This window comes from Neovison vison, chromosome 2 (genome assembly GCF_020171115.1).
Source record: "Neovison vison isolate M4711 chromosome 2, ASM_NN_V1, whole genome shotgun sequence".
In the NCBI taxonomy this organism is placed as follows: domain Eukaryota; kingdom Metazoa; phylum Chordata; class Mammalia; order Carnivora; family Mustelidae; genus Neogale; species Neogale vison.
Window position 1 is genome coordinate 31,644,838 of NC_058092.1, and position 17,747 is coordinate 31,662,584.

Genomic DNA, 17,747 nt, shown 5'->3' on the forward strand with positions numbered 1-17,747 from the left:
TTGAACCTGTAAGCGCTCCCCATGCTTGCCGCCATGACCACACTGTGCTGACGCTGGTTGGGCAAGCACAGGAGGAGTTGCAGAAGGAGGCCAGCTGGCGTCCGTGGGCTATGCTGTCTTAGCCATCCGGTTGTCAAGAGCCTCCCTGCAGTGGGGCAGAAATACCTTTACGCTCTGTGGCCATTTCTGGAAGTTCACCTAAATCCTTCAATTCTGCGCTAAGTCGCTGACCATGCGGCCAAACCATTAGCCACCGCCAAGAGAGCAGTGTGGATCCCGTACCGAATGTACTGCAGGGTGAGTAGGATTAAGCCAGGCTTGGGAACGGGGTGGTGGTGAATGTTCCAGCTAGAGAATATGGCATGGGTAAGGGTCCCCAGGCACCAGGTACCGCTGGTACCGTCCCCAGAAGTCCCTGTGGGGGTTCCAGAGAGCAAAGGAGAAACTGATGCAAGGCGGGGCTTTGGAATTAGACAGAGGTCAAGGTCTACAGATTTATGATTCCATAAATCATTCCAAAGAGATAGGACTTAACCGTGAGGGCATTTGGGAGCCAACGGAAGATGTTGAGCCGGGGTTAAACCAGGAAAGATTTCCATTTTAGAAAGTTTTCTTCCTCGGATAGAAGAGGGGTTTGAGGGAGCATGCCTGCCTGGGTGCTCCCCGTTGGAGACTGCTGCAGTAATCCGAGCAGGAGATGTTGTTAAGCTAGACAAGTCCCACAGCATTTCACTAATTGAGTAAATGTCCTGGAGCACCTGCTGTATGTCAGGTCCTGGCTCAGCACAATACATGGGACGAACAGACGCAGGAGGCCCTGTTCTGGCCCCGAGGTCATGGGGCCCCTGGGGGAAACAGATGCGCTATTATCCAATGCAGACGCCGCTCTTTATCTTCTTAGTTTGCCTGGTTCAGCAAGGAGGGTTTGCAGGTGGCCTTGGGAGTCCCCAGACAGTCATCAAATACGGCCTTGAGAGCAGATACGATTTTAGCGTGGTGTGTCATTTATCTACTGCTATGCAACAACTCCCCTTACATCTTAATAGCTTCAAACAACAAACCATTTTATTTGCTCTTGATTCGGTGGGTCCACAATTTAAGCTGGACTCAGTCAAGCGGTTCTGCTGGTCTCACCTGGGATCACTAACGTGGTCGCAACCTGACTGGGACTGGATGGTCTGAGGTGACCTCGCTCGCAGGCTGTCAGCGCCCTGGTTGGTCCATGGACAGGATGGATTCCGTTCGCTCCATGTGGCTTATCAGCCTCCAGTAGATTCCACTAGGCTTCTTCACGGGACAAGAAAGCAGAAACAGAAGCAGAGGGCCTCTTAAAGGCTCTGGTTCAGAAGCTGTACCTAGCAGCCTGGAACTGCTCAGCTCACCTGGGCTGCTCTGAATCTGTTGCAATTTTTTTAAAGATTTTATTTATTTATTTGTCAGAGAGAGAGGGAGCACAGGCAGACAGAGAGGCAGGCAGAGGCAGAGGGAGAAGCAGGCTCCCTGCCGAGCAAGGAGCCCGATGTGGGACTCGATCCCAGAACGCTGGGATCATGACCTGAGCCGAAGGCAGCTGCTTAACCAACTGAGCCACCCAGGCGTCCCTGTTGCAATTTTTATACTCTTGCAGATCAAAAGACCCCAGGCTTTCCCAATTGGGATAGCTTATTTGATGTCCTTTGAACAGTTCTAGTCACCGAAACTTTGCTTTCCCTCTGAGAAGTTGAGGGGTCCACTAACCCCCTTCCACCTGTTGTGTGTGCAACAGGATTGCGGAAGCTGTTCTCCTGGTGTATGAGATTTCTGGGGCTGCAGTAACCAATGTTACAGACTGGGTGACTTTTTTTTTTTTTAAAGCCCCAGAAGCTTTGCTACAACTTAACCTATTTGGAACTTTACCATGAGAGATAAAAATCAGTGCATACACACTGAGCATGTGCCCAGCATTTGGCTGCAAACAAAATAAGTCAGATCTGTCTCCCTGATGCATTCTTTAACAACTGTAGTAGACTGTATCATTTGTCTGAAAGTCCTTCTTCCTTCATCGTTGCCATGGCTACTTTGGGCGGAGTATACTTCCCTACCTGCCTTATAGTGGGTTTCCTACAAACAGATGCTGAGACGGAGCGGTGCACAGCAGCCCACTGGGGAGTGCTCTGGGGAGATGCCTCTGTGGGAACATCAGGAAGGCACGACAGGGCAGAGGGAGAAATTGATCTGTGATGCAATTTCAGCGGAGGCATCTGCTGACCTTCAGGAGCTCTGGAGCTCATGTAGCCCTTCAGGATTGTGCCTTCGTTTCCACGCTTCGGGTGATCACTGGCCATGAGCTGCCCCAGGAGGGCATGACTTTGAGTGAGGTGGTTCTCTATGGCCAAGGGCCATTCTCATTCTCCAGCAGCTGGAGAATGGTACACGGGTCCTGAAGGGATCTGAGCATCTCGGCATCCACTGTACCACCTCAGTGACTTTGCCCTTGGCCATGGGATTGACTTTGGCCAGTGGAATGTCAGGGGAAAAGGACAGTGTGCATGTTCCAAGGTAAGGCCCGAAGAGGCATGGCAAGTTCTTCTTGGTGCTTCCTCCCTCTGCCACGAGAAGACTCAGATAACTATTGTTCCTTCATCCGGAGTCCAGAATATAGGCAGGCAGGGCAGCCCTGAACCAGGCTCGAAGTCAGGAGTCGAGCTTGACCCAGCCCATATCAGCTGAACTGCCATTGACCTCCAGACTCAGGAGTGTGAGATGATACTTGATTTTGTATCAAAATCAAAGTCACTGAGATTTTGGACTTGCTTGTTTCATAGCATTATCACAGCAAGACCTGACTAAAGCAGCTAGTAAGGTGGATTGTACAGGAAGCAGTGAGTCCCAAGGTTTACAACGCGTATCACAAAGCAGAACATTCTTTAAACTCCCCTTACATACCTTTATTTTTGCCCCAGTGGCTTCTGTGGAAAGACTCTTCTTCGTCTTCCTCTTCCTCTCCTTCTCTTCCTCCCCCTCCTTCCCTTTGCCTTCCTCCTCCTCTTCCTCTTTTTCTTTTTATCTCCCTTCTCTCTTCCCCTCCTCCTTCTCCTCCTCCCCCTCCCTCCTGTCTTTCTCCTCTTCCCTCCTCCCCCTCCCTCCTCCTTCTTCTTCCTCTCCTCCTTCTTCTCCTTTTCCTCCCTCTCCTCCCTCTTCTTCCTTCTTTTCCTCTTCCTCTTCACCACCTTCTCCTCTTCCTCTTCCCCAGCCCCTCCTCCTCCTCCTCTTCTCCCTCCTCCCTCTCCTTGTCCTCCTCCTTCTTCTCCTTCTCCTCCTTCCCTGTCCTTTTCAGTTCTCCTCCTCCTCCCCCTCCTTCTCTTCCTCTTCCTTCTTGCCCACACAGTGGGTGAGAGACATGGAGGACTTCCTGGAAGAAAGGAGGAAGGTTGCTGGAAAACAGACCCCCTGGGAGGAGGATCTTGAGGCCTAAGCCCAGGCTGCCCTGCTTGCTCAGAACCCAGGTGGGTTGTGCCCTTACCTCTTGCCCTTCCTCCCTCTAGACTCTCCCCTAGCTCCTCTCCTGGACCTTAGGACCCATTCCCTATCACCCCTGCCCGAGCTGTCCCTTCAGCTCCTGGCGGGCAAGAAGCACATCTGCTTCTTGTCTGCAGTCATCACCATCCTCCACCCCGCCACCCCCAGCCTAGGAGCACAGGTGATGGATCAGTGCTGGTTTGCAGGCAGGGAGGGAGCAGGGCCACTTGGATTGACCATCGCCCTGCCAGGAATCCTCTCAGGCCCTGTTCTGTGTCTCCGTGGCCACAAGGCGTCAGTAAAGCCCTTGGCTTGGTGTTGTAGCCCCAGCCTGGAGTCAGGAAGGAGGCTGGACTTTGGGGGTAGGACACCCCACCATGAAGGACCATTTGTTAGGACCAGCATGCCCGGAAGAGAGAGAGGTGTGGCAGGGCTGAGCAGTTCATGGGCTTGTGAAATGGAGACTCCAGGACTCGCCTCAGAGAGTAAGGGGCTGTGTTCTCTGCCCTTCACTCATTTATTCCACAATTGTTTGTTCATCTCAGCTACGGCCAAGCACTCTTTTAGATGCCAAGGTCACTGTGGCTCTCCCAAACTCACCAAGTCCCTCCTCACATGGACTAGACAGTAGATTACTGTCTAGACAGAAAAGAAATTAAACAAAAGCCAAACAAGATAATTTCAGAGAGTGCTAAGTGTTCTGAAGACAAGAAAACGGAAATAGGAAAGTGGCAGCATTGAAGGGAGGCAATTTTAGGAGGAGTGGTCAGGGAAGCTCAAGGAGAAGCAAGAGCCTTCATAAAAAGTCAGAGCTGCCGAGGATCCCAGGGCTGGCTGGTCGAACAGTCGTATTTTTCAGATGGGGAAACTGAGACCCGATAATCTATAGAGTGGAGCCTAGGGCTGAGCCCAAGTTTCTTGACTCCTGGTTTGTCCTTGGGTCCTCTTCCTCCTCTCAGGTCCCGAACGTGCCCTGTGTCATCCCTGAGAGGAAAGATCAGACGCAGGGCCTCTCCCAGAATGTGCGGGTTAAACAGGGACCAGAGGAGACGGACACCTTCAGAAGTTGTAAGTATAGAAAACACAAACCCAAGTAGCAAAGAAGTCCCACCGAGTTATGGTTTTCCCATGATACAATTTCAATGCCTTGAAAATATTTTAAAAATAAAATTTTTTTCCCAAATGTTGGTTTTGATGCCTTTGCCCGTTTGAGGGGTATGAGCGTGGAAAAGTCATTTCTCCTCTCTGCGAGCCTCAGTTCCCTCATCCACAGAGTCTGAGCCCAGCTTTCCCGACTTCCAAACCACTGCTCCATCCAGTCCTTGTGTGACCACAGGCGTCCCCCTGGCCACATCTGGTCGGGGTCCCCTCCCTCTGCTTCTGAGCGTGCCCACGACCCACCCCTGCCTCGAATCTGTCTGCAAGGCCACCAGATGCTACCACACTCACCTGGAGATGCCCAGTGACCGTGATGCGGGTGTGACTTGTTATCCTCCCCAGTTTGTGAACCAGGAAGCAGGATTTACTCAAGGTCACACAGCCAGTACGTGACATTCAGGATTGGAACCCAAAGTTCCATTCAGTTTTGTCTGCTCAAGGCCCTCCTCCAAGATGGCGAAAACCCCCAAAACTTTGCTGTTTCAGGAGCTAAGCTTCATTTCCCTGAAAATACATTTCTGGGCCGTGTGGGTCCTGGCTCTGTCACTCAGTGTGGTGCTGCCACCTCCCGAGCAAAGTGCGGTATTGCAGCTCATGTCCAGTTGGCACTATCTGGGTCAAGACCTGGGGATAAGCCAGCCTAGCAGCCCCAGGTGGGGGTCATTTGACCCATGAAAACACTGAGGTCCAAAAGATGACCTAACCAAGCCACCTACCGTCGTCGCTGGCCCTTCCTCTTTTCTCACCTCCCGCCGACCTGCTAAGGCCCCTCTACTCCTCCGAAACTGCTTTGGTAAAGTCAGTTTTCTCTTCTTGGTTGCCAAACTCAGTGGCCTCTTTTCAGCCCTCATTTTGTCTGGTTTTTCCACAGCATCAGACACTATTGGCCACACCTCCTTCCATGGCTTTCATGACACCTTCTCTGCCAGTTCTCCTCCTACCTCCCCGGAGGCTTCTCAGTCTGTCCCTCCCTTCTCTCGCGTTCCCAAGCTTCTGTCTTTGGCCACTTTCTTTTATTACTCTGCATGGCCATTCTGATGGTGATTGCTGATATGCTAACAACTCCAAAGCACAATTATTCTTGGTGCAGACCTCACTGCTGAGCACTTGGCCCATTTGTCCAGCCTGCCTCCAGCTGGCCATCAACGCCGGATGTCCCGATGTACCCATGCTGGTCTCATCCTAGTCTCCCAACCTGCTTGTCCTCCCGCTCCCATCTCGGGAAGAAGTCACCTTGTCCCGGAAGTCACCCTCCTGGGAATCATTCTGGCTCCTCTCTCCTCTGTAGCCTCCACTTTCATAGCCCGTTTTTGAGACTGCCTTTGGCCCCTAATATCCATCCCCACTTTCTCTGTAGTAGTAGTAGTAGAACCCCCAAATTCTATTTAGACACATGGTCACTCAATAAAGACAACAGTTCTGAGTCTCTTTTGTGGTTAGGTATGGGGAACATCCAGGAAGTGCCTTCCTCCTTCTTTCCTTCTCTCTGGCTGGAATGTTGATATAATGGCCGGAGCGGCCTTTTGGGACCATGAAGTCTAAGCCGCGAGTGATGAAGCAATAAGGTAGAGGAGCCTAGATGTTGACCCTGTGGTAGTCACACCAGCCCTGGACCACCTACCTGGGCTATTTTATGCAAGCCGTTGTTATTTTGTCACTTGAAGCCACTCACCTAATTCTAAATAATCCGAAATCTATAATTCATTCAGCAAGAGTGTCTATTTATGCCAATGTTAAGGGTTGTGTGCCACGCTTTTTCAAACCAAATCTCTCTTAAGGCTCATTCCTTCTGTCTTCACCATCTCTCCCAGGTACACCACCCTTGCCACTGCTTGTCCTGGGGCCCTCCTGTCTCCTTGAATAGTGGTAACATCTTTCTCAGTGGCCTCCATTTCTCCAGGGTGCCCCTCCTGAATTTGTTCTACTCACAGCAGAGGGGTCATTCCAAAATACAAACCTATCTCTTTTTCTTGCTGCACAAAGACTCCACGCTCCTCCCCCATTACCCACAGGATCAAGTTCAAGCTCCTCAGCCTGCCATTCCAGGGCCATCCCTCTTTGGGCCTTGCCTCCTTCAAGTATGTCACTTGCTTGGCTGACCACCCAGCAACATGCCAACACACCAGTGTACTGCCCTCCCTAATCAAGCCTTATTCGTTCACGTCACCTGGCCATTGGACACACTGTCACCTCCTCTGGGATTTTCTTCTTTCATGTGCTTATGTCCAATTCTACTCCATCCATTCCACCATGTGAGCACCTAGTATGTGTCATAAACTTCCGGAAAGTGTCTTCACAGCCGCAACCCATGGTAAGTACCGTCATCAACCCCATTTCACAGATAAGGAAACTGAGACTCAAGGAAAGGAAGTGAATTACCTGCACATTCACAGTGGTGATTAACACTAACTCTTCCCAGTCCCAACAGTTCTCTTCATACTCATCTTCTGACGTCTTTCCCGCCCCCACCAAGCATCCTGGGGCATGGGAACTGAGCTCTAATCTCAGTTGGGCCACTCATTCCTATCACCTGCTGCTGGTTGTCCATCCACACCCATGCTTCCTGTCTTCCATACCAATAGAAAAAGCATATTCCTCAGTCTTCCCTGCAGCTAGACATGGTCCTGTGAATAAACTGTCAAGATATTCTGGGTAGAAGTAACATGGGCATCTGGGCAACATTGGTTGTACTTATTTCCTTGCTATAGTCTTCCTGAGAGCTGGGCATGGAGACGTCTGTGACTCAGGTTCCACGCCACAAAGACAACCCTCCACCGCTGCAAAAATCAATCAATCAATCAATCAATCAATCTACAAAATTACCCAACCCCCCAAAACCCAACCCTAAGAAACAAAAGAGCCAGTCTGGACTTTGAGCAGTCATCCTGGCTCATGAGATTGGGGTCATGAACAGCAGAGCATCAAGAAGGAAGCAATCTGGCTCTGAATGAGTAAAACTAGAAAGAAATATTTTCTGCTCTTTAAGCCACTTAAAAATGGTTCTGATTCCCTACCTACAGCAGCTGGCTTAACACTTACATAGCTCTTATTATATGTGCTATCGTAAGTACATTAAATTCAATAAATTACTAGCTGCGTGGCAGTAGGCAATTCCCTTCACCTCCATGAGCCTCAGTTTCCCTGCCTCTGTGTAGCCTGGAATAGTAAGTAATGTACTAAGTCAGATCACTGGGAGAATTAGGTGACACATTAGGAGTCAATGCTCAGTGACCTCACAAGCAGACAGCTCATGTGGTTAGGGCATGTGTTTAGCTGAAAATCTGAAAGACTTTGATGTGAAGATGAGGAGGAGGAGAAAAGGAAGAGATAAAACATAGCTATTTCAAAATAGTTGGAAATAGGAAAACTGAAGAACTTTTTGAGATTTCTACAACCATTTTACAGTAAAATCACCTACAGAGAAAGAGGCAAACTTACCCAAACTAAGGATTCTGGAAGGCATAAACAGCAAATGTTCACTCCTGCCTCTGAGTCTCCCTCTGCTCATGGAAGAGCCCCATCCTTCCAGCATTTACATGGGACATGATTTGAAGTCACTGTCCCCACACCGCCCTTCTGTTCTGGACACGGTTTTCAGCTCTTGTTTCCTCAAGACCCATTGTACTCACACTGGCCCCAGCAATCACATACAGGGAACTTGCCTTGGGCCAGGCACTGTGCTGAGCACACAGAGGTCAGCCTCTATCTAGCTCATGTACTCTGACCGGTCGGGTGTCTGTTTATACGTGTTTTAGATTAGAGAGGAAAACAAACACAGAAACTCACAGTGGTAAAGTGGCTTGGCTTTGCCTGATGTCATGTATGTAGTCTGAAGCCAGAATTTTAATTCAGGTCTGAATGACCCTGGGACCTGGGCTCATCCCTCAGCCGCTGTGGCCAGATGGTTGACCTTGCTCTCTGCCTGCAGGGCCCCGGCAGAACCACAACTCTGCCTGTGTTCTCCGACTATCTCTGAGGAGGACCAGAGCGCTCCTGCCCTTAATTTAAATCCAGAAACTCGGATGCCTGGGTGGCTCAGTAGTTAGGCTTCTGCCCTTGGGTCAGGTCATAATCCCAGGATCCTGGGATTGAACTCCACATCAGGCACCCTGCTCGGTGGGAAGCCTCCTCCTCGAAGCTTCCTCCTCCCTCTCCCACTTTTCTTGCTTGTGTTCCCTCTCTTGATATCTCTCTCTCTTGTCAAATAAATAAAAAAAATCTTTTAAAAAATCCAGAAGCTCTTGAGGGATAAAAAAAAAAAAATGGAGAGATTTAATGATCTAAAAATTAACAACCCCAAAAGGCAAAAGATAACTTAAACAAAGTCAAATGGCCAGCAACAGATCAGGAGAGAATGACTGCAACATTCACAAAAGACAAAGGTTTGCTCTTCATGATATATCATGAACTCTTCTAACTCAGTAACAAAAAGAAAAACAGCCCAACAGAAACACGGGCGAGAGCATGAACAAGCAATTTTTAGGAGAAGAAATACAAATAGACAATATTGTTATTGATAATCAAAAAAATACAAATGAAATAACATTTTTTTTTCTTTTAATTCAGGGAGGTAACAATGAAAGACATTGCTTATGTCCAGTGTGTGGTCAAGGGGCTGAGCTAGGTCACAGTGCTGGTGGGAAGGTGAGTGGGAGCAGCCACTTTGAGAACTCTTGGGCTCTCACAGTTTTATTTGCTTGTATCTTCTGATCCAGTAACACCCCTTCTAGAAATCCATTCTACAGAGATACTCCCACAAGTGTTCAAGGGTAAACACACAAGGATGCTCCCCATAGAATTATTTAATAACAGTGGAATTCAGCAAAGGACCTCAATTTCCATGGACAGGAGACCTGTTTAAGTAGATTATGCACAAGGCAGTCATTAAAAAGAATAAGGGTGGCTCAGTGGGTTAAGCCGCTGCCTTCGGCTCAGGTCATGATCTCAGGGTCCTGGGATCGAGGCCCGCATCGGGCTCTCTGCTCGGCAGGGAGCCTGCTTCCTCCTCTCTCTCTGCCTGCCTCTCAGCCTGCTTGTGATCTCTCTCTGTCAAATAAATAAAATCTTTAAAAAAAAAAAAAAAGAATAAGGTAGGAGCCACATTTACTGACAAGGGAAGATTTCTAAAATACATTAATTGGAAAAATCCAATTCTATAAAATTGTATGATCCTATCTAGGTGAAAAAGGAATATACATGTGTATAATATACGTAAATGTACACATTGTGTGTACGTGTGTGCAAGAACCTGGAAGGTCTTTGAATTTTCACTTTATACCTCCTAAATGGTTTGAAATTTTTTGCCTCTCATGCATATTACTTTTGATTGAAAACAGAGTTTTTGTTTTAAAAACAAGCAATACTTGACTTATATTCTCTGCCAAACCAGGGTAGGCTGGGTGCCAAGGGGGTTCTGATGCCTGGGTGTGCCAATCTGATAGCATGGCCCATACCTGGGGTTGTTCACTAGGAAGGGGCAGAGGAGCAAGTCCGTCTGGATACCACCCTCTCACCAGCTGCGTAGGACTCCCGGTCCTGTCCCTGCCTCACTCCAGCTCTGTGGGGCATAACTAGACTTCATGCTTATTGAGGTCCAACAGCCCTCATCCTACAAATGAGAACAATCTATTCCCAAGAGTCCTGTGTATTGGTGAGTAGATGGCTCGATCCCTTGCCTCAGCTGCGGAGAAGGAAGCCAATGGACTAGAATGAGGCCAGTGACTGCAGCCGCCTTCCGGAGCTGCTGTGAGGCCCGAGGAAGACATGCACTGTGCTGGTCTACCATGTGCCGGGGAAGCATTGCATCTTCCTGCCCTCCTCCCTCAGTCCAGCCTCACTGCCTCCCCAAGTTGGCAAGGTGGGAGGGGTGGGGAATGTGGTCCTCCACCTACTGAAGTTAGAGCACTCAAATAACGTGACTCAGGTCACAAGTTCATGGTTGAGCCGGCGTTAGTGCTCCCAACTTCATCTTGTCCCTGGCTTGGGCCCTCTTTCCCAAGCCGGGGGCCAGGAAGCAGTCCCTCTAGGGCATCCTAATACCTGCTCAGAGCCCCACGTGGGGCGGAGATGGCCAGCGATGAATCGGGTTCTGACTTCAGAACCTCACAGTCTGGGAGAAACAGTCCTCCTTAACCCTGACACATGCTGAAATAGGCCCTTTGCTGGTGGAAAAGGCCCTAGAGGGAGACTTTCAGGTCAAGGAAAGCACACAGGTGAAGTATTGAGGCTTAAGGAGCCTCAATAGGTGGCTGGAATGGAGGGTGGAAAGGTGCCTGGAAGCAGGCCGGGTCAAGGCTCTCTCCTTGTCCCTGTCGTCATGCTTCCTGACATCAGAGCGGCTCCCAGGGGTCAGGACTGGACGTCACCTTCATTCATCCTTGAAGGAAGCCTGTGGTGTCTCCGTTTGACTGATGAGAACACTGAGTTCCCAGTGGCTTTATTTCCTCTATCTGCCCCAGCACACTCTGGGCCTTGGCTTTTACCCGGATGCTGCCCCACCCCCTCACCCCGCCCCAGGTGGACCCACCCCTACCCTTCCATCAGCACCCTCTCTCAGCACTTCCCAGGCCTTGAGCTGCCTAGCGGCCCCAGCCTAGAAACCCTGGCACGTGACTATACGTTGTGCCCTCCGGGCTGTCCCACAACTCAAGTCCCAGGGTGTGCTGGCGGGTCTCTCTCCAGAGCAGCTGCCTGGGATGGAATGTGTGACTCTACACCCCCAGCTCACCCCAAGCAAGCAGCACTGCCCTGTTTTGCAATGTGCTTGCAGATACCCGCTCCCATTGGAATCCCTGCATGCACTCTGAGGGGATTACTCTCCCCTCAGTGCAGAAACTGAGGCACCCCAGCACTTCCTGCGGTGTGACCCGGAGGAGCAATTCACTGCCTGAACCCCAATTCCCTGACCTCTGAAATGGGGATGAAAGTACATGGGAGTGCTACTTATGGGGTTGGGTGGCGGTTAAAGGAGAGACTGGAAAAGAAAGAGCACCTACTGGGTGCTGCTAGGTCCCATCACGCCTGCACACAGTAGGCACACAACAAACTGGGACTCAGTGACCCGGCACGGCCAACAGCAGGTCGGCATAAAGAGCTGGGCAAGGAGGGATGAAGGAATTCAAGAGGATTATTTTGTAATCAGCTGAACGCCTAAGCTGCCTGGGAAAAACTAGGATCAGACAGTTCACTTAATTTATTCAACAGATGACGGTTGAACACTTAGATGAGCTGGCCTGGTGACAATGGTGACAGCGACTCTCATTTATTTCTACCAGGTACCAGGTACTCATGCAGAGTCTCATCATACCAACCCCTGTAGGTGGTGTGTAAGATATTCCCTACAAAGATTTTTTTTTCCCTCCCTCTATAAGGGAAGGTACTAATCAGGCCTGGGACAAAGGAGCAACATGTGGAATACAACTTTAAGGAGGCTCTCACTGTTAGGACTCATGCTGCTCGCCTCGCGTGTCCCCACCTGTGCCTGTGATGGGCGCTGTGCCGCCCAGACCCCCTTCTGTGACTTGTCCTAGCCGGTGCGGGTGCTGCCGGCGGACAGCCGTCCCCTGGCAGTGCCCTGAGGTGGCAGCCACCCCCAGAAGACCCCATGAGGCTGGCCAAGGCTCTTCTGTCTGTTCTGCTCCAGCCCTTCCCGTCCACAGTGGCTGAGCCTTAGGGCCGTCCCTGATAAACTCCTTGCGCACTGAACAACAACAGACTCTGCTTCCTTGGGGGCAGGGGGCACCTGCAACAGGGTGCCTGTTGGAGTAACCCCATGCTAGCTGGTTACAATTAGTCTTTCTGAAGACTTGAATATAAAGGTATCCCTGAAAAGCCCAGGCGCAGGGAGGAAAAGCTAGAAACTACACTGTTCTAAACCACTCATAGGAGTTGACTTGTTTCATCTCCACAGCAGCTCTGTGGGGAGGTGCTATTAGCATTTCCGTTTTGTACATGATTTAAGAGAAGTCTTGGGGGGGAAAAAAACTACCTTGTGATGAAATCCAGTCACCCTTGAAAAGAGCATTCAAAATGATGGACTTCGGCCTGGGGAAACTTTCATCTGAAAAGAAAGGAAAAAACGGTTGAAAAATATCTTCTCTGTGCCACAACTCAGTTCCTAACCTTGAGGGAGCCTGACTTTTAACCCCAAAGACCCAGGCTGGGTATGGGAGTGAAATCCACAAGCCCAAGGTGGCTTTAGGAAGTAGCCCTGGGGAAGAGGTGAAAGATACACACAGATCCACTGGAAGGTGGTGGGACCCCCGCCCAAGAACCAAGTCTCAGAAGGTAAGGTGACTTGGTTGAGGTCAGGCAGCTAGTAAGAGCTGCTTCTGGAACTGGATCCCGAGGCTGTCAGAATACAGATTTCTTTATGCTGCCAGGAAGGACGTTTCATCCTCCAAAGAATCCTCCATAGGGTATCAGGGATTTGGGGATCCGGGTGATGGACTGCTCAAGCCTTACCTTCTATTCGGTCTGCCTGTCTGCTGTCCAACTTGTCAGGAGCCTGGCTGGGAAGGATTGTGGGCTGGAAATAGCTCAGCAGCTGGATTCCTTCTATACACCCCCTTCCACCCTGCCTTGATGCTACAAAGTAGCAGGTGTTGAGTTTTCATTGTAATCCCTTCCATATGGAGAGCACTTCATGTTAACCAGCTGCTTGTTAACCCATCCCTGAATTTGCTTTTCACTTACTGTGTGAGGCTTACTGCCTTAGCAGGGCAGAGATATTAACCCCATTTTACTAGTGATAAAACTGAAGCTCATAGAGAAGGGAATCAGGACAGTGTCCAGACAAGGGCCAGACCCTCCTATCCCAATCTAGTTCCCTGGTTTTTTTCTCTGGGTTTTGGGCAAAGCTGGGGCAAACATTTGCCATTCTGAGCCCAGCTCAGGGCAGTTCCTTTCCAGAAGCCTATCTGTCCTTCCTCCCCATCCTGTCCCAGAAAGCCTCATTTTCTTAAGGGAAACCTTTATTCATTTGCCAAACACCTCCTGTGATCCACTCCATGCCTATCCTGGGAGCTCCAGAGCCAACGCCGACGGTGTACCCTGAATGATCTCACAGGCTGGACAGAAGAGTCCTGTTAACGAACAAGCTTGGCATTAGAGTGAAGCCCAGCCAGTGTTCCTCTCCAGAGTGTCTGGAATTCATTTTCCTCTCCACGCCGCTGCCCTGTCCCAGCTGGTCCTCAGCATCTCTGACCTGGTCTCCTCTCTGCCTTCAGAACTTCTCTCCTGGACTCCCACCCCCCCTGAAACGATCCCTGAAACACCTAGGGATCTTTCCAGAGAGTCAACAGTGGAGTGGGCTGGGAGCTCACACTGATGAACGGGGCGAGGACAAATCCTGCCAGTACTCTCCTCTGCAAACGGGGACTGTGCCTACTTTACAAAGTTGCTGCAAAGCCCTTAGACCTTTCTAGAGAGGCCTTATGCACACCCTGTAGTCATATGATTTCTGCCTTTGAACGGGTTCTTCACTTATATGCCATCTTCTCCAAATCCTAAGCGTGGACTCATCCTTCAAGGCTCTGTTCACATCAAATGTCGCTGCCTCCAGGAAGCCTGAATGGACACACCTCCAAGCAGTTGAAACCACTCCTTCCTTTCGGTTTGTGTACCTGGCCATCCAGTTTTCTAGTCCTTGGCACTCTTTCTTGTACCAAGGTGAGCTGACTTCCAGGTCCTCCCCTTCCACCTGGAATGTGACTCCAGCAGGGCGCTGACCAGGTCGGCACAAGGCCTAGAATAAAGCCAGCGCCAGTCTGTGGCTAAGCATCATTACCATTCACTGAGGCTACTTAGGTGTCTGGCCCTAGATTGCTAAAAGCTTCACATGGCATTTGGTCCTTGTAACACCTGAGATGGGGACCACAGCTCTTGAGGAAATAGCCTCAGAAGCCTGAATGGACAGTGTCTTGGCCAGGGAGGAGAGCCAGGATTCGAAGCCAGAAGTGTCTGAATCCTCAGGTACCACCCAGCTTCCCTCTGGCCTCCAGGCTGCCCGGAGCAAACAGGTGAGGGCAGCACCACAAGCTCTCCCACCCCTCCCAGGAGCTGAGAAGTCAACCTAGGTGCTTTTGGGCTTCACTGCACTGCCAGGCAGCCTATGCCTTCCAGATTATGATGTAACAGTTGCACAACTCATGATATCTTTAGAAAGAAACTGCCAGTTTCCTCTCCTGGGCACTGCCAGGGGCTGTGGCTTCCATCCCACCCAGGGTCCCCCAATGGCCTGGGGATTCGAGAAGCCAAATACAGAGCAGGGTTGTTGGAGTGGTAAAGAAATGAGAACACAAGACTGTAAAGTGACCCAGTTTTATTTTGGTTTTTGGAGGCCAGATGGGGCCTTGCTCCGCTGTACAGGGATTAGGGCTGTACAAGTTTCCCCTCCCCAAGGCGGGGGCCCAGCGACCTGGGGGCCCAGGCGGCGGGGTGGAGGCCTCGTGGATGGGCGGTTCCAGGGGCCCAGTGACCGCAGCGGGTTGCACAAGGAGAGAAGGGGGATCAGGCAGCAGCCTGCAATGGCTCAGATTGGGGGGCAGGGTAGGGGAGAATCCGAGAGGACAGAGAGTCCAAGAACCGGGAGTCGGAAAGGGGGTCCAGTACCCTTCACTTTACCGCTGAGGCTCCGGGTCAGAGAGGTGGAGCTGAACTGTCATCCTGCAGGAGGCCGAGCCTGGACTGAGGCCAGGCGTCCCAAGCCGGCGTCGGGCTCGGAGCGCCAACCCGCTGCCTCCACCCTCACGGAGGGTGCGCGCGGGGCCCGGGCGCTTGGGGCGGACTCCGGCGGGCTGTCAGACCCCCTTCTCCTCTCGGGTACGCCAGGCAGGCGCCCGGCCGCACTCAGCAGCTCACCGAGCCGGCGGGTGGCGCCGACCCCAAGTCCGAGAAGCAGTCGAACTCGCTCTGGCCCAGGAAGAGCTCGGGGAGCTCGCGCACGCGGTGCAGCCCGAGCTCGAGCTCCAGCGACGTCAGCGCCTCCTCGTCGATGAGTTCGGCGTCCATGCAGCCCAGGGCGTGAGCGGGCGGCGGTGGGGCCGGGGCGCCGGGCGCCGGCTGCAGGCACGGGGGCCCTCCCGGGACGCCGGGGGGCGCGGCCGCGCGGCCCGGGTACAGCGTCGCCACCGGCTGCAAGTGCGCGCCGCCGCCGGCCGGCGGTGGCACGGCCGGAAAGGGCTGGAAGGCGGGCGGCGGCCCGAAGGCCCCGTACGCCAGGGCTCCGGGTGGGGGCGGCGGCGGCGGCCCCATCGGAGTCCCTCGCGGCCGCAAGCCGCTGTCCAGGCCCGGGCCCGCGTACGGCTGCAGCGTCCGGAGCGCGTGGGGGCCGTGGGAGGGCGCGGCGGGCGGCGGCCTCTGCACCAGGCGGTAGCCCTCGGCGAGCATCAGGTGGTCGGCCATGACGACGGGCCGGATGCCTGCGGGGGCGGCGGCCGGATGGTCAGCGCGGGCGTCCCCGGGTCCGGGCCAGCTCCTTCCCGCTGCGAGGGATCCGGGTCCCGTGCCCTCCCCACAGCTCAGTCAGGCAAAGGGAAAACGGAGCCCTACTCGTGGTACTGCTCAACCCAGGGCACCCCGAACTCAGAGCTCCCGCGCGCCTCGGGGTTGCAGCTCCCGGCAGCTAGGACAGCGCACGCCAGCGCTCGGTACTCCGACCTCCGCGCCGCGCCCCCGGCTACAGCACCTTCTTATGGCAGAGGCGGGAATTCCCCGCCCCCGGGCGCTCATTGGCTGGATGGGACACTCCTGGGCGGGCCATGCCGCTCCTCTGGGTTTCGGCCCCGCCTCTCCCGGAGCTCCGCCCTTTGGACCCCAGGCGGTGCTGCGGGCTAAGAGAGCTGCTTGGGTATTTTTGGCACTTTTCAAGGGGTTTGGGCTGACTGTCCCAGACTCAGCCCTGGGACTGGCTGGGACCAAGCTCGAACAGACCGGAAGGTGGTTTAGGGGGGGCCCGAGGTTTAGGTCCCCAGAGCTGCAGGATCTCAAGGTCAACCTCTTAATTTTCCAGATGGAACCCGAAGCTTGGTGGTGGAAGGGGTTTCCTGGAAATACACACCAAAGCTTTAAGAGAAGCGAGACTGGAACGTAGGCTTTGTGACTGTAACCTCTACACAGGGCACAGGCACCCATGTGTAGAGGCGCAGGCACCCACCTCACAAGGTCCCACGAAAAGCCAGCTGCTTGTCCCCACAATCCCAGGGGAGCCAGGTGCTCCTCCAGTGGCTTCCACTCACTTGTCAGTGGAAGCATGTACTGAGTTGTTATTATAGTAATTTATGGGCATGTCTCCTGAAGGACTTGTTCATCTTCAGGTCCTCAGCACTTGGCTCAGAGGCTGACCCAGAATAGGCTTTTAGTAAAGTTTTGGTGAATGAAAAAATGATCAAACAAACTGGAACTCACCCGAGCTTCAGTTTCTTTATCTGTAAAATGGGGGCAAAAGCCGCACTGATCCTATTGGGTTCTTGTGAAGGTTTAATGAAGTAAGACATGTCCAGCTGATGTGGGAAACAAAGGCAGAAGGAAATGTAGATAAAATGAAATCTCCTTCTAACCTGCTGCCCATTGACAAACACTTGAGATAAGGTAGATTGTAATATTCCTCCAGGATCCTGTGCATCTTCTTTAGCATAGGAAAGCCCTTTGGAACTTCCCTTATTTTTAGTTCTCCCAGCCCCAAGGTGTACAGTCACTGGCCCTCACAATCTGGAAGCAGCGGAGAGCAGCAGGCAGAAGAGGCAGCAGCCCTTTCTGCCCACAGGTGATGTCCCCAAGCTTTAATAAAATGACCATTTTGCACCCTAAATGTCTCAAGAATTCTTTCTTAGCCATCAGCTCCAGGCCGCACTAACCTCACCAACACACCAACATTCAGCGAACCAAATCATGGTGCCTGGCACATAGTAGGTGCTCAAAAATATACCTCAAATGAATGAAAAGGGGGACTTACTTTTGTCCTTCAAGATCGGAGTTGGGATGTTGCACCTTCCCTTGATAACAGTAAAACTGAATTGGATGTTTAGAGTGTCTCACATTCCACAAACGTCATAGGGGGGCGGGGCATGGATTAGCAGCCCCATTCTGCAGAT

At 52.0% G+C, this 17,747-nt stretch overlaps 1 protein-coding gene across 1 annotated transcript; it reads right to left on the reverse strand.

Moving 5' to 3' along the window:
• Window positions 1-14,960: 14,960 nt before the first annotated feature.
• CITED4 (Cbp/p300 interacting transactivator with Glu/Asp rich carboxy-terminal domain 4) lies at window positions 14,961-16,309 on the reverse strand. The gene has a single exon (XM_044236375.1). The coding sequence runs from the start codon at window positions 16,057-16,059 to the stop codon at window positions 15,505-15,507; it is 555 nt and encodes a 184-aa protein (XP_044092310.1). The 5' UTR covers window positions 16,060-16,309; the 3' UTR covers window positions 14,961-15,504.
• Between the last annotated feature and the right edge of the window lie 1,438 nt (window positions 16,310-17,747).

What these genes read in the sequence shown, in the direction of transcription:
- CITED4 (XM_044236375.1), bottom strand. Translation starts at nt 16,059, where the DNA reads ATGGCCGACCACCTGATGCTCGCCGAGGGCTACCGCCTGGTGCAGAGG.